The sequence below is a fragment of the Rhinoraja longicauda genome, chromosome 9 (assembly GCF_053455715.1).
Source record: "Rhinoraja longicauda isolate Sanriku21f chromosome 9, sRhiLon1.1, whole genome shotgun sequence".
NCBI lineage: Eukaryota > Metazoa > Chordata > Chondrichthyes > Rajiformes > Arhynchobatidae > Rhinoraja > Rhinoraja longicauda.
The window spans coordinates 37023286-37038971 of NC_135961.1; the positions used below are offsets into that span (position 1 = coordinate 37023286).

At 45.0% G+C, this 15686-nt stretch overlaps 2 protein-coding genes across 4 annotated transcripts in view; both read left to right on the forward strand.

Moving 5' to 3' along the window:
• The first annotated feature begins 382 nt into the window (after positions 1-382).
• LOC144596622 (uncharacterized) lies at positions 383-14984 on the forward strand. Its single transcript, XM_078405167.1, has 2 exons — positions 383-516; positions 12704-14984. The coding sequence occupies exon 2, from the start codon at positions 12736-12738 to the stop codon at positions 13969-13971; it is 1236 nt and encodes a 411-aa protein (XP_078261293.1). The 5' UTR covers positions 383-516; positions 12704-12735; the 3' UTR covers positions 13972-14984.
• The window catches only part of LOC144596621 (filamin-A-interacting protein 1-like), a 217061-nt gene continuing 201801 nt past the window's right edge, over positions 427-15686 (forward strand). For all 3 annotated transcript variants that reach the window (XR_013547636.1, XM_078405165.1, XM_078405164.1), the window contains exon 1: positions 427-516. The gene's annotated coding sequence lies outside the window, so the exon portion shown is untranslated. The remainder of the gene's footprint in view (positions 517-15686) is intronic.

Sequence of the window (15686 nt, forward strand, 5' to 3'; positions counted from 1 at the left end):
TATTATAAAAAGTTTACAGCGCCCCCTCAGAGGGGGGTTCTGTAAACGAGTAATATCACGAGTCACTCTCGCTATCGCCATCACTCGTCCTATGAAAGTTTATAAACTCAGCCTTGAGTTGCATGACTGGGATACGGGCCACTATTGATATTTTCCCTGTCAACTTTGCCTTGCATGACGTTTGAAAATGGCGGGGATATTATCCGGAATGCACTGCGCGGCAGAAACCAGCCTATTGCTGTCAGTGAACGTCGGTGTGCGGGAAAGGCGATGACGTCAAGCGGGGCTGCGGCGCGGCGCGGCGGTTGGGCCGGCGCAGTGCGCATGCGCGGGGGTGCAGCCGCAGCTGAGCGACCGCCGGGGGATCCGCGGTTGTCAACAATGGCGGTTCCGCTGTGTGGACCAGCGGGCCTGCTCGCACGTCTGTGGGCGTCGGTGCTTGCGGATGGCGCGGAGAGAACGGGATGAGGGTTGACGGCAAGTAACGGACGTGATTTGATGCTCGGCCGGACTGTGGTGGGTGACAGACATTGCGGCCGGGGGTCAGGGCAGCGGGCAGGCAGGCAGCACTCGCTTCTCCATGACAGCGCCACTCACTGTCCAGCCGCCCACCCCTCCCCTCTTATAAAGCCTCAGCATTACACTCCTGCTATCATATTCCAGTCGTCTCGAAATAAATGTTATCACCTGCTCCATTCCCCACTCCCATTCTCCACTCCCCCCTACACTCCTCCCCAACTTCCACTCTCCCCACCCCAGTGCCCCAACACCGTACTCCCCTCACCTGCCTGTCAAGCCAGGGCTGGAGGGGAGAGGGGGATAGATGGAACAACCTGTCCTGGACAGCCGATACTTTGAAGGGACATCCTAAATGTCCTATCTTCGACCCAGAAAATCTGATATAACGCCAGAACCTGCAGGAAACGGCAGTCTGTGACATTGATGCGCCCTATCACTTGCCAGGCTTTGTCCCGCTCTCACCTCTTTTCCAACTTTCTGCCCCCCCCCCCCCCCCACTACAATCAGTATAAAGAAAGGTCCCCCTCCCTCCCGAAACGTCACATATCCATGTCCTCCAGAGATGCTGCCTGACCTGCTGAGCTACTCCAGCACTTTGTACTCCATTCCAACACCTGCAGTTCCTTGTGTCACCCTTTCTGTAGCTGTTTTGATTCTGTGCTTTATTTGCACAGCTGCTTTTTTCCCCAGAGCTATGAGATGTATCTTTGTCCTCTATCAGAAGCAACCTGCCTTGCTGCATGTTCCCAAAATTTGCACTTAAAAAAAAATCAAAATACACATTTTTTAGAAAAAATACAGGTACTGGAGAGAGGGTTCTTAATTAAAAAAGAACAGAGTGCTGGAGTAACTCAGCGGGACAGGCTGGAGGATATAGTAGGCAATACCTATCCATGTCCCTCAGCGATGCTGTCTGACCAGATGAATTACTCCAGCACTCTTGTGTTCTATTCAAGCATTGGCAGTTGTTTATGTTTCAACAGGTCCACCACTGATCTGGCACCCTTGGTTCCAGTGACTTGTTGTATTGTCTGTTTTGCCAGACCAACAGAGGTCACAGCGTGGGGGGTGGGGGGGACAAGATACCAGCCCTCAGAAGGCAGTGGAGGCCAATTCTCTGAATGCATTCAAGAGAGAGCTAGATAGAGCTCTTAAGGATAGCGGAGTCAGGGGGTATGGGGAGAAGGCAGGAACGGGGTACTGATTGAAATGATCAGCCATGATCACATTGAATGGTGGTGCTGGCTCGAAGGGCCTACTCCTGCACCTATTGTCTATTGTCTAAGGTCGACCGCAGAATTCAGCTATGGGAATGGATCTGCCTGGTCCAGCCGGGCCGGAGTTCTAGAGCCCCAGCCGCAGGAGGCAAATTCAACCCGCCGATTGGTATGGAAATCCCAATGAGGTAGAGTTCAGCCGCTTTACCCAGCCTGGACCCCACATTTTCGAAGGCTTCTGGGGAGGGGGGATTTCAAGTGTGCTGTTGTAATTTTGTCCAGATTAAAGGAGATGCCGGATCACCAGTTTGCTGGAAATTCAGTGGTGGAATAGTACTTATTTAAAAGCTGCTTGTGACAACCGGTGGTCCCCATGATGTCATTCATGATGATTCATAACTGGTTGAGGCAGTAGTTTTGAACATGTATTTTAAATGCTGTTGGAAGAAAATGCTGACATATGTTTTTCACTTTCCTGAATAAATCGATGTTGATGCATAACAGATAGATTTTGTGACCCTTTCACAAATTTGGTTCAAGTGATAACATGAACAATTACAGTTTTATAAATGTTGATTACACAAGTTAAAAAGCATTTGAATGTTAGCTTTGTTGTGATCCAGTTGCATTACCGCAGCTTGTTAGCAGCAACTTTTTCACACAGGGTATTTGGAACGAGCTGCCAGAGGAGGTAGTTGAGGCAGGTACTATAACAACATTTAAAATGCAGTTGGACAGTCCATGGATAGGAAGATTTAGAGGTTCAATGGTGAGTTGTATGGTACTTTATTGTCACCTGGGTACAGTGAAATTCTATTTGTGTACAGTTGAGTAAAGATCTTACTGTATGTAGGCACAAACATACTTCAGTACAAGAGTGTAAGAATAGTAGATTAAAATGAGACAGTACACAAGAGTTGACATGTTTCTGGTGCCAAGGGATATGGGTCAAACGTGGGCAGGTGGGGCTAGTGTAGATGGGACATTTTGTTTGGCATGGACAAGTTGGGCTGAAGAGTCTTTTTCCATACTCTTATGACTCATAGAATACATATTACTACTCTTCCTTAATATTAGAATGATACGTGACAGAATCTGACAAGGAGTTCACCACAGGCTCTGAGCTTTATTTTGTTTTCTGATATATTTAACAAATGAAATATAACGGAGAGAGGAGAAATTCTTCACTTTAGCAGGAAACATTTAAAAAAATCTGCATATCATCTAAATGGTGAGAGGGAGCTTGGTATCTTAGTGAGAAACTAACAAAAGATTAGGAAGTGGGTACAGTAATTATGAAAGCTGCAGATGTTGTTTATGGCTAGAATTGAATATAAACATGCAAGGTTAGGCTTCAGTTCCTCATGACATCGGTGACATTACTTTTGGAGAACGGTGTATCACTCAATTCTTGTGTTGGAAGGAACTGCAGATGCTGATTTAAACCGAAGTTAGACACAAAATGCTGGTGTAACTCAACGGGACAGGCAGCATCTCTGGAGAGAAGGAATGGGTGACGTTTCGTGTTTAAACCCTTCACGGGAAAGGGAAAGTTACGGGAAAGGGAAACGAGAGATATAGACGAAGATCTAGAGGGATATAGAACAAATGAATGAAAGATATGCAAAAAAGTAACAATGATAAAAGAAACAGGTCTGTTGCTGTAGCTAGGTGACGACAAATAGCTGGTGTGACTTGGGTGGGGAAGGGATGGAGAGAGAGGGAATGCAAGGGTTACTTGAAGTTAGAGAAATCAATATTCATACTCCTGGGTTGTAAGCTGCCCAAGCAAAATATGAGATGCTGATCCTCCAATTTGCGTTTGGCCTCTCTCTGATAATGGAGGAGGCCTAGGACAGAAACGTCAGTGTGGGAATGGATAGGGAAATTAAAGTGTTTAGCAACTGGGAGATCAGTTAGGTCCAGGCAGACTGAGCGATGGTGTTCCGCAAAACGATCGCCCTGTCTACATTTGTTCTCGCCGATGTATAAGTGTCCACATCTAGAACAATGGATACAGTAGATGAGGTTGGAAGAGGTGCAAGTGAACCTCTGCCAAACCTGAAAGGATTTTCGGGGTCCGGGACAGAATCGAGGGAGGAGGTATAGCAACAGGTTTTGCATCTCCTACTGCTGCAGGAGAAGGTACCAGGGGAGGGGGTGGTTTGGGTGGCAAGGGATGATTTAACCAGGGAGTTGCGGGGGGGGAACGGTCTCCGCGGAAGGCGGAAAGGGGTTGAGATGGAAAGATGTGACTAGTGGTAGGATTCCGTTGGAGGTAGCGAAAATAGAAACATAGAAAATAGGTGCAGAAGTAGGCCATTCGGCCCTTCGAGCCTGCACTGCCATTCAATATGATCATGGCTGATCATCCAGCTCAGTAACCTGTACCTGCCTTCTCTCCATACCCCCTGATCCCTTTTGCCACAAGGGCCACATCTAACTCCCTCTTAAATATAGCCAATGAACTGGCCTCAACTACCTTCTGTGGCAGAGAATTCCACAGACTCACCACTCTCTGTGTGAAGAAATCTTTTCTCATCTCGGTCCTAAAAGACTTCCCCCTTATCCTTAAGCTGTGACCCCTGGTTCTAGACTTCCCCAACATCGGGAACAATCTTCCCGCATCTAGCCTCTCCAACCCCTTAAGAATTTTATATGTTTCTATAAGATCCCCCCTCAGTCTTCTAAATTCCAGTGAGTATAAGACTAGTCTATCCAGTCTTTCTTCATATGAAAAGGTCTATATCGGAGGATTATATGTTGTATGCGATGGCTGATGGGGTGAAAGGTAAGGACTAGGGGGATTCTGTCCCTGTTGTGACGAAGGGGAGGGTCACACGTGACGGCCTCATTTATGATGGAAGAGAGGAACCTCCGTTCCCAAAAGAATGAGGACATCTCGGATGTCCTGATATGGAACACCTCATCTTAGGTGCAGATGCGGCGTAGACGGAGGAATTGGGAGTAGGGGATAGAGTCTTTGCAGGAAACAGGGTGGGAAGAAGTGTGGTCGATACTGGTGGGTGTCAGTGGATTTCTAATAAATATCTGTCGATAGTCTATCTCCTGTGATATAGACAGTGAGATCGAGAAAGGGGAGGGAGGTGCCGGAGATGGTCCAAGTGAATTTGAGTGCAGGATGGAAATTGGTGGTGAAGTTAATGAAGTCCATGTGTTCTGCAGGGGTGCAGGAGGTAGCACCGATGCAGTCGTCAATGTAACGGGGATAAGGTTCGGGGATAGGGCCAGTATACACAGGTGACTGAATTTCCATGGTAAAGATGAGGGAGCGGGAGCTCGGAAAGCGGAAGTCATTAAAAAGATGAAGGGCGTGTGTGTATTCCTGTAATTGATAGCTTGCCATAAGGACTGCTGGAGTTCAGAAGTGCAAAAGAGGAACAATTCTGATATAAACGATCCTGCAAGGTATTGAAAGGGAGAAGATGTCTTTCCTTTTGTCAGTGAATCACAGGGGTTCCAACAAGGGGTCATTGTAAGGAGTCACCTACTTAAAAGGATGAGAATGTTTGGAACTCTCTTCAACGTGGTTTGTTGGAAACAGTGCCGTTGAATATTTTTATTTTTAAAAGGACATAAGGTGAGAGAGGGAAAGTTTAGTTTACCTTGGCATTATGTTCGGCGCAGGAATTTGTGGGCCAAAGGACTAGTTCCTGTGCTGTACTGTTTTATGTTCTATTTCCTGTCCTCCACATTGCCTGCAATTGCCTTGACCCCCACCTGAGCCTGTTATTCACTAAACAGTCATATCCCCATGGCCACAACCCTCCGATTAATGTGCTTTAAAATATTTTACAACAGTTTTTACCACATTTATGTGAACATTGCTGAAAACAAAACATGCAATCATTGTTAATACTCTTTCCATCACATTTTTCCTCAGATTTCTTGCAGTGATGTCCAGGGAATTGATTTTTAATTCAAGAGACTCTAAGACATTTGTAGATGACTAGTAAACCTTATTTTGTGGGGAAATGTAAATTGTGGGGAAATTTGTATGATATGAATGTAATGAAATGTATAATGTGTGCAAATAGTGAGGCTACGTTAAATTAATGCCTTAACCGCAGGCTCTTGGATTCTGGCAGAATCAGGCAGCAACGTGAAGAGCTAACAAAGGAAGAAATCACTTCATGTGTTAAAAGAGAAAAGCTCAGCAGGAATTGGGGTCAGCTAACAAACCAGGCGTACAAAGTAATCACGAGGAAAACTTGTTCTTCGGATTCCCACAGGAAATTCAGTAGCAAAGGAGCATGAGGAAGAAAAAGATAAGGGGAAAGAAACTAGGAACAGAGAAGGCAGAAATATCCAACTAAATCTTTAAATTAGTGGAGATTGGGCTAGATGCAGAGATTAGATAAATCAAAATAAAGAAATGTTTGAGGTTGAGAGAGACGCAGATTGATAGAAGTTGCCAAGGGAATAAACTACATTGAATGTCAGGAAAAATAATCTTTCCATTGTCTGAAGACTGCTGTCAAGCACAGGAATGTATTTAAAATGTAGAAACAAGGCTTTTTTGGTTTTAAAAAAAAAGGCACAAAGTGCTGGAGTAACTCAGCGGGTCAAGCAGCATCTCTGGAGAACATGGATAGGTGATGTTTCGGGTGGGGAACCTTTTTCGGACTCTAGTATTTAAACATTTTCTGCAGACACAAAATGCTGGAGTAACAGCGGAACAGGCAGCATCTGTGGAGAGAAGGAATAGGTGACGTTTCGGGTCAAGACCCTTCTTCATACTGAGAGTCAGGGGAGGGGGAGACAGAGAGATGAAGGGTCTCGACCCAAAACGTCACCCATTCCTTCTCTCCAGAGATGCTGCCTGTCCCGCTGAGTGCTTCCAGCATTTTGTGTCTGCCTTTGATTTAAACCAGCATCTGCAGTTCTTTCCTAAACATTTTCTGTGGCAAGTTTCGATAACCTCTAGAAAAAAAGAGATGAAAATTTGAGAAAAGGTCAGTATAAAACAGTATCATAGTTGTATGTTGGGTTGGGAAAGGAAAGAGTCTGGACATTTGGATGGGTGGCCTTCAGTGTTATTAATGTTTAAGATTTATTTGATGAATATGTTAAATTTGGATGCCCACTTCAGGAGTAGTTGCTATACTGTGAAGCTGTGAATAGAAATTTTATTAGGAGAAGGAAATGTTTGTACAAAAGAATAAGCAACTTGGAATTTAGAAAAATGAGTGAAGTAATGGAGTGATTAACAAGCAGGATCCTGTATCATCCAATGTAATATTTTTAGACAGGGGGTGGTGTCGAATAGGTAACAATCTCTAACAATTATTTTACCTAAGTAAAAGAAATAGCTTCAAGATTTAAAATGCTGTACAAAAATGACTTGGCATTAAAATGAAGGTTGTTCAGTAAAAATTGTAGTTACGAAGTATAACAAATATAAAATGAAGGAGAATATGAGTGAATAACAGAAGTAAGAATATAAAAGTATTTTACAAAGATCTGTAAAATATAATTGTTATATGTTGGACACTGGAGGAAAGGGAGATGGGGAAGGGTTTAATAGGATCCTGAGGAGCAGCTTTTTCACACTGAGTGGGTATATTCTTGATCAATAAGAGTGGCAGGGGTTATGGAGCGCAGGCAGAATGGGGTTGGGAGGGAAAGATAGACTGGCCATGATTGAATGGCAGAATAGGCTTGATGGGCCAAATGGCCTAATTCTGCTCCTTGAATTTGTGAACAGTAGTGTCCTAGAGCAGTTCATTCACTAATAAATACATGATATAAATACTTTGTAGGCACGATAAGGCACTAAAAGCTGCAGAGTTGTGAGGAGTTGGGCAAAGAAGGCATCACCTATTTAGTCTAGAATGATAAGGAATTTAAGGGTGTATTCACACATCTGGAAGGGCAAGCAAGAAGAGAACGGCCTTCTTCACAGGATGGGCTTCACCATTAAGAATAATCTGGTTCTCCTCATGGAATTCTGTGAAATCAGTTAAGGTGAGAGGGGAAGGATTTAATAGGAACCAAGCAGCAACATTTTCACACAGAGTGGGTATATGGAGCAAACTGCCATTTTGAGGTGGTTGAGGCAGGTGCTATAACAACATTTGAAAGACATTTGGACAGGTATATGGAAGGAAAGGTCCAGAGGGATATGGGACTAAAATAGATGGGGTATCTTGGTTGGTGGGGCAAGTTGGGCAGAGGGGCCTGTTTCTATGGCTCAATGCTGTGCTGGTATTGTACGTGAATGAGATGTTACTAAAAGAAATGCAAATCTACAGGACAGAGTTTTCATTGTTTCTGAGTGACACAGATAAATTTGATGTGGGGGGGGACAGAAGCATATGCTGATGGTAAAATATGGGAACATTCGATAAAGCAGGAATAAAGGGACAGAAAAAGGTTTAACAGAAAACTATTTTATAAATCTACCAACAATAAAAAAAACATAAGTACAAGAACTTCTGAGAAGAAAATAAAGTGAAGAGGGCAAGTAAAAATAACAAATATAGAATTTCCATATTTCTAGGATTTGATTACTGGCTTTATTAATGCTATGAGAGATGTGAAAAGGAAAATAAGTTGGAAAATATGAAGAACCTGTAAATGTGTGGCACAATATTAATTAATTGTTAATAACAGTCACTTTTCAGAAGAAAGATAGCGAAACAGAATAATTATGGGATAGTTGGAATAACAAATCTAGCAATGTAAATTTTGGAAAATGTAATTAAGGATTAAATTACTAAATAAGCAAATGAAGAAAAAATACCAATAACCAAGCACGTTGATTTTAAACAGGAAGATTACATTCACAGAATATTTGAGGTGACGATAAATTTGGTGGATGTGCTTGACATATCAAAAATATGGTAGGTAACACATGGGCTGCTATAAGAGAAAGGTGAATGGAATTAAAACGGGTAATGAATGAGAACAAATGAAATACTTTATTATCACATGCACAAGAACGGTAAGACACAGGTTCAATGAAAATCTTGTTTGCGGCAGCATTACAGTCACATAGACTCAGACAGCCACACAAAACCGTAAAGCTCGCACAAATCACATGACAGATTGAAAAAAGAATGCAAAGAAGTCGTTAGTGCAAAATACAATTAGAAAACAAGTCCATGGTAGTGCCAAAGATGGTTGGTAGTGTTCTATTGTCGAGGTAGGGTTGTGCAGATCGGTTCAAGAACCTGATGGTTGTGGGAATGTAGCAATTTGTGAAACTGGTAATGTGGTACTTCAGGCGTCTGTATCTCCTGACCAATGCTGGCAGCAAAAAGAGCATGGCCCGGATTGTGGGGTTCCTTGATGATCGATACTGGAGCGACTGGGCTTGTATACACTGGAATTTAGAAGGATAAGAGGAGATCTTATTGAAACATATGATTATTAAGGGATTGGACACATTAGAGGCAGGAAACATGTTCCCAATGTTGGGGGAGTCCAGAACGAGGGGCCACAGTTTAAGAATAAGGGGTCGGCCATTTAGAACGGAGATGAAGAAAAACTTTTTCAGTCGGAGAGTTGTAAATCTGTGGAATTCTCTGCCTCAGGCAGTGGAGGCCAATTCTCTGGATGCTTTCAAGAGAGAGCTAGATAGAGCTCTTGAAGATAGCAGAGTCAGGGGGAATGGGGAGAAGGCAGGAACGGGGTACTGATTGTGAATGATCAGCCATGATCACATTGAATTGTGGTGCTGGCTCGAAGGGCCGAATGGCCTACTCCTGCACCTATTGTCTATAATGCCAAAATACCAAGATCGATTGTTGGTGAGAACTCACGGAGTACTGTGTACAATTCTGGAAACCCAGCTATAAGAAGGATTTCATCAAGCTGGAAAGGTGCAGAAGCGATTCACCAGTATGTTACTAGGGTTTGCAAGTTGAGTTATAGGAAGGTGGGAATTTTTTCTTTGGAGCTTGGAGGCCGAAGGACGACCTTAGGTGTACAAGATCATGGATAAAGTGGATGCTCACAGTCTACTTCTTTGTGTAGAGAATTCTAAAAATAAAGGGCATGGGCTTAAAGGAGAGAAGACAGATTTAAGAGAGACCTCAGGGGAAACTTTTTCTACTCCGAGGGTAGTCCATATCTGGAATAAGCTGCCAGTGGAGTCAATAGAAGCAGAAACAATTGTGACTTTTAAAATACACCAGACCAAACCACTCCTGTATTGGTGCAGCACCCTCTCCTCCCCCACTCCCCCCTCTCAATCGACCTCCTCCCTCCCCTCCCTCCTCCCCTACCCTCCCTCTCGCCCCCTCTCCCTTTTCCCCCTCCCCACCTAAGGTTGCCTCTCCTATGTTGGTGCAGCACCCTCTCCTCCCCACTCCCCCCCCATCTTCTCCCCCCCCCCCCCCCTCCACCCCTCCAACCCCTCCCGGTCCAGTCCCAGTGCGGGGATGTTCAGTGGTAGACGGCAGCGGCGGCGCTGAGCCGGCCGGGGAGAGGAGGGGGGACCGGGGGAACGGAGGGCAGACCCCGCGTCAGGCCCAGGCCTCGGCCTCCACCAATGCCCGGCCTCACCGCTGCTGCTGCTGCTGCCGCCTTTCCCCTTGGCCCACCTCAGGCTCGCGGTTACCTGGTTATGTCCAGGCCCAGGCTCCGCTGCTTCCCCTGGCACCAGGCCTGGCTCTCCCGCCCCCAAGAGACAGGCGGCCAAGCCCTGCTCAACGGGCCCCAACTGTGCAGGTGCGGACGCATTTGTTCTGCGCACGCGCGGATGCGGTGGCCATCTTACGTAAGTACCAGATCAACGGAGCCCCAACTGCGCATGTGCGGTTTTTTAAAGTTTAAAATGTGAATAACTTAAAAAATATAATACCGATTTCAATGAAACCTCTTCCATAGGACCACGGGACGATGGTGAGTAAGGTGGGCCTAAAATTGTCACGCTATCTTGTACCGTTTTGGCTGTAGTTCAGCAACAAGTAATAGATTTGGACTGGTCATAAGGAATAGGAGTAGAATTAGGCTATTTGGCCCATGAAGTCTTCTCCGCCATTCAATCATGGCTGATTTATCTCTCCCTCCTAACCCCATTCTCCTGCCTTCTCCCCATAACCTCTGACTCCTGTACTAATCAAGAATCTGTCTAGGCCTTAAAAATATCCATTGACTTGGTCTCCACAGCCTTCTATGAATTCCACAGATTCACCACCCTCAGACTAAAGAAATTTCTCATCATCTAGAAGAACATCCTTTAATTTTGAGGTTATGATCTCCAGACCTATTCTCTCCCACTCGTGGAATCATCTTCTCCAAATTCCATTCTATCCAAGCCTTTCACTATTTTGTATGTAAGCTCAGATATTTCAAAACAAAAAGACCTGAGGTGAGAGACATTAAATGATGGAGCTTATGAAGTGCAAAGCTAAAAAAAAAATCAAATTTTACAAAAGTAATAAAAGGCATCAGACACAAAATGCTGGAGTAACTCAGCGGTCAGGCAGCATCTCTGGAGAGAAGAAATGAGCGACGTTTCGGGTCGAGACCCTTCTTCAGACTGATGTCATCTAAATGTACAATAGTCAAGATTGTGTTCAGCATCAGTGCGAAGTTAATGGAGGCAATGTGATTAAGGGTCTTCAATTGTTACACTGAGCCTAAAATATACAATAATCAGACCATGTTGTGGTGATATGATGCATTCGGTCTCATTGTGAAGTTTAATGGAGGCAATGTGATACATCGTAAGATCGTGACCGTTTGCAGAATACTCATGCAATAATTTTCTTCAATGGGGAGGGGTATGAAACAACAGTGTGATGATGGATTTGCTGCCATTCCAGTGCTTTGGTGCCTGTGTTGTGGCCATTCTGTCATGGATTGGAACTGCACCTTCATATGCAAGATATTAATACCCAATATATATGACTGTTACTACTTGTTCATTATTACATGTTTATTTAACAAATGTAACATGACTATAACGTTGTGCTCTGTTACGTAATTCTAATATGCAAAAATGTTTGGGACACAAAGTGCTGAAGTAATTCAGTGGGTCAGGCAGCATCTCTGGAGAATATGGATAGGCGACGTTTTGGGTCGGGGAGAAGAAGGGTCCCGACTCGAAATGTCATCTATCCATGTTCCCCAGAGATGCTGCCTAACCTGTTGAGTTACTCCAGCAGTTTGTGTCCTTTTCTGTAAACCAACATCTGCAGTTCCTTGTTTCTACAAGAAAAAAGATTGTTATTCTGGCGTTGTTACTCAACATCCATTCAGAGATCAAGGCTTGTTTAAAAAAATAATCTTGGACGGAGATGCAACTTGCCAATGAGCTGATTTAAAAATGAAATGGACAAAAAAGATTGGAGTACACTGAGACAGGACCTGCAGATGCTGAGATCTCGAGCAAAAAATAATTCTGGATTGGGTGAGGCAGCAACTGTGGAAGGAGTGGATAGGCAACGTTTTGCGTCAGGTCTAAAGAAGGGTCCCGACCCGAAACGTCGCCTAGTCATTCGTTCCGCAAATGCTGCCTGATCCGCTGATTTACTCCAGCACTTTGTGTTTTCCAAGAGGTTGGAGTCTAATGGGTGGGAAAGTTTTGGTGCAAATCTTGTTGGGCAAGGCAGGTTGGAAATCCTAGTATTTTTAAAATGCAATATTTCTTAAGGGGTATAAGAAAATAATCAAATTGTTCAGCTTTTGATTATTCTGAGATGATTGCTGCAGGATATATGACTGTGAGGATGATGCTGAGGAAAGAATATAAGCCTTTTGCTTGCCCTGCATATAGAAACTCAAAAGAACTGCAGATACTAGTCTATACCAAAGATGAACACAAAGCCCTGTGTCTCCGGAGATGCAACCTGACCCGCTGTGTGTCCATGCTTCTGCAGTCCAGCACTCTGTGTCCATGCTTGGCCTGCAGATAGTTTCTATAGAACATATCCTAAAAAGAAATAAACACCTTATAGGAAACTGGGAGTAAACAAAATTATTTTGTTTTCCAGGAGGATCATATTGCACAGAGCAGAGGGTGAGAATGGATGCCACAGTCAGAACTAAGTCATTCCCTGAACAACAATTGTATGCTAGTAACTCGGGAATTGTTACATCTTTGACTGCCCTGAGTTACACTGAAAGCAGTCAGGAAGATAAACCACATTCAATACATTTAATTGGTCGGCACACCAGTGCTACATCATCTGACCTTAATCCATTCAGCAGTTCTGAGAACATCATCAGAAGGGGCATTTTGGAAGATGCAACTGCTGTAGGTTGTTCACTAGAGGAGATGCAAAGTTCTTCAATTGGTGAAGGTGGTGTGAACTTGGCCATAGATCGTGCCGGGAAGGAACAATTTAGATGTCCTCACTGTGGAAAGACCTTTGAAGAACTATCCTCCCTCACTGCTCATAAGCAGACCCACAGGGACGATAACCCATTAAAATGCAAGGTGTGCGATAAGGTCTTCATGCACTTGTCCAGCCTCCTGAAGCATAACCGCATACACACTGGCGAGCGGCCCTTTAAGTGCGAGGTGTGCGGGAGGGCCTTCTCGGTTTCGTCCAGCCTTCTGCAACACCAGCGCATCCACACGGGAGAGAAGCCATTCAAATGCGACGTGTGTCAGAAGCGCTTCTCCGAATCCTCCTCCCTTAGGACGCACCAGCACATCCACACGGGCGAGAAGCCATTCAAGTGCACTGAGTGCGGCAAGGGCTACAGCAGGTCGTCGCAGCTGCTGATCCATCAGCTCACGCACACCGATGAGAAGCCATTCCAATGCACCGTCTGCCTGAAGGGCTTCATCCAGTCCACCCACCTGACCAACCACCAGCGGGTTCACACTGGGGAGAAGCCCTTCCAGTGCGACCTGTGCCAGAAGCGCTTTGTCTCCTTCTCCTCCCTCGCCTCGCACCAGCACATCCACACGGGCATGAAGCCCTTCAAGTGTGAGATATGTGGCAAGACTTTCACACAGTCGTCCAACCTCCTGAAACACCGGCGTATCCACACGGGGGAGAAGCCCTTCAAGTGCGAGGTCTGCGACAAGGCCTTTACCGTGTCCTCCAGCCTTTTGAAGCACCAGCGCATCCACACGGGCGAAAAGCCGTTCAAATGCCACGTCTGCTCCAAGTGCTTCATTGACTCCTCCTCCCTGACCAGACACCAGCGCATCCACACAGGCGTGAAACCATTCCAATGCGAGGTATGCAACAAGGTGTTCACGCTGTCATCCAGCCTCCTAAAGCATCAATACATGCACACCAGGTAGAAGACCATGCACGGTGACGTCTGGAAAAGCTTCACCGCCTCCGGTGGGGTCAGGTCATGGAAGTACATCTATGCAGGACAAAGCCCTTCGCATTTCTGCAGGGCTCCAGGGTGTCGAGCTGATAAGTAATTCATCCAAGCACACTAGTTTAAGTTATTCCACTGTCTCCTGGTGCAAACAGCTCACCGTGAGTGAGATGTTATACGAGTGTGAGAGGTTAGCAACTAAGATTTTATTTTGCACTCGTAATTTCATGACGGTAAGCATGGAAACAGCTGAACTTGTGCATAAGGTCAGGCAGTGTTAAAGTTGAGTTGTGACCAAAATGGTACACATTCATGCTTTTCACAGTATTTTGTATCTAGCTTCATGATTCAGTAACCCAGGATCAAAACCCGATCCACCAATGCAATTATATGAAAGGACAGAAAGTGCTGCATTAACTTGGCATGTTAAGCAGGAGGGGGAGTTCAACGAGATCTGGGTGTCCTAGTGCATCAGTCAATGAAAGGAAGCATGCAGGTACAGCAGGCAGTGAAGAAAACCAATGGAATGTTGGCCTTCATAACAAGAGGAGTTGAGTATAGGAGCAAAGAGGTCCTTCTACCGTTGTACCGGGCCCTGGTGAGACCGCACCTGGAGTACTGTGTGCAGTTTTGGTCTCCAAATTTGAGGAAGGATATTCTTGCTATGGAGGGCGTGCAGCGTAGGTTCACTAGGTTAATTCCCGGAATGGCGGGACTGTCGTATGTTGAAAGGCTGGAGCGATTGGGCTTGTATACACTGGAATTTAGAAGGATGAGGGGGGATCTTATTGAAACATATAAGATAATTAGGGGATTGGACACATTAGAGGCAGGAAACATGTTCCCAATGTTGGGGGAGTCCAGAACAAGGAGCCACAGTTTAAGAATAAGGGGTAGGCTATTTAGAACGGAGATGAGGAAGAACTTTTTCAGTCAGAGAGTGGTGAAGGTGTGGAATTCTCTGCCTCAGAAGGCAGTGGAGGCCAGTTCGTTGGATGCTTTCAAGAGAGAGCTGGATAGAGCTCTTAAGGATAGCGGAGTGAGGGGGTATGGGGAGAAGGCAGGAACGGGGTACTGATTGAGAGTGATCAGCCATGATCGCATTGAATGGCGGTGCTGGCTCGAAGGGCTGAATGGCCTACTCCTGCACCTATTGTCTATTGTCTATTGCATCATCTCTGGAGAACATGGAAAGATGACCTTTCAGGACCCTTCTTCAGACTCTAGTCGCTTTGATTTGAAGAGATCTTTGAAGAGACTGAAGTCTGAAGAAGGGTCCCGACCCGAAACGTCACCTATTCATGTCCTCCTGAGATGCTACTTGACCCATTGAGTTAGAAACATAGAAACATGGAAAATAGGTCTAGGAGAAGGCCATTCGGCCCTTCGAGCGAGCATCGCCATTCAATATGATCATGGCTGATCATCCAGAATCAGTACCCTGTTCCTGCTTTCTCCCCATATCCCTTGATTCCGTTAACCCTAAGAGCTATATCTAATTATCTTGAATTGATCTTGAATTGAGTTACTCCAGCACTTTGTGTCCTTTTGTGTAAACCAGCATCTACAGTTCCTTGTTTCCACTTAATGTTATTATATGGTTAACTGTAAACAGTGATAGGAGCACAGCATGGAAATTAGCTCATTGGCCTCCTGAGTCCACACCAACCATTGTCCATCTATTTATAC

Excerpts from the sequence above, each read along its gene's own strand:
- LOC144596622 (XM_078405167.1), top strand. The coding sequence starts at position 12,736 with ATGGATGCCACAGTCAGAACTAAGTCATTCCCTGAACAACAATTGTAT.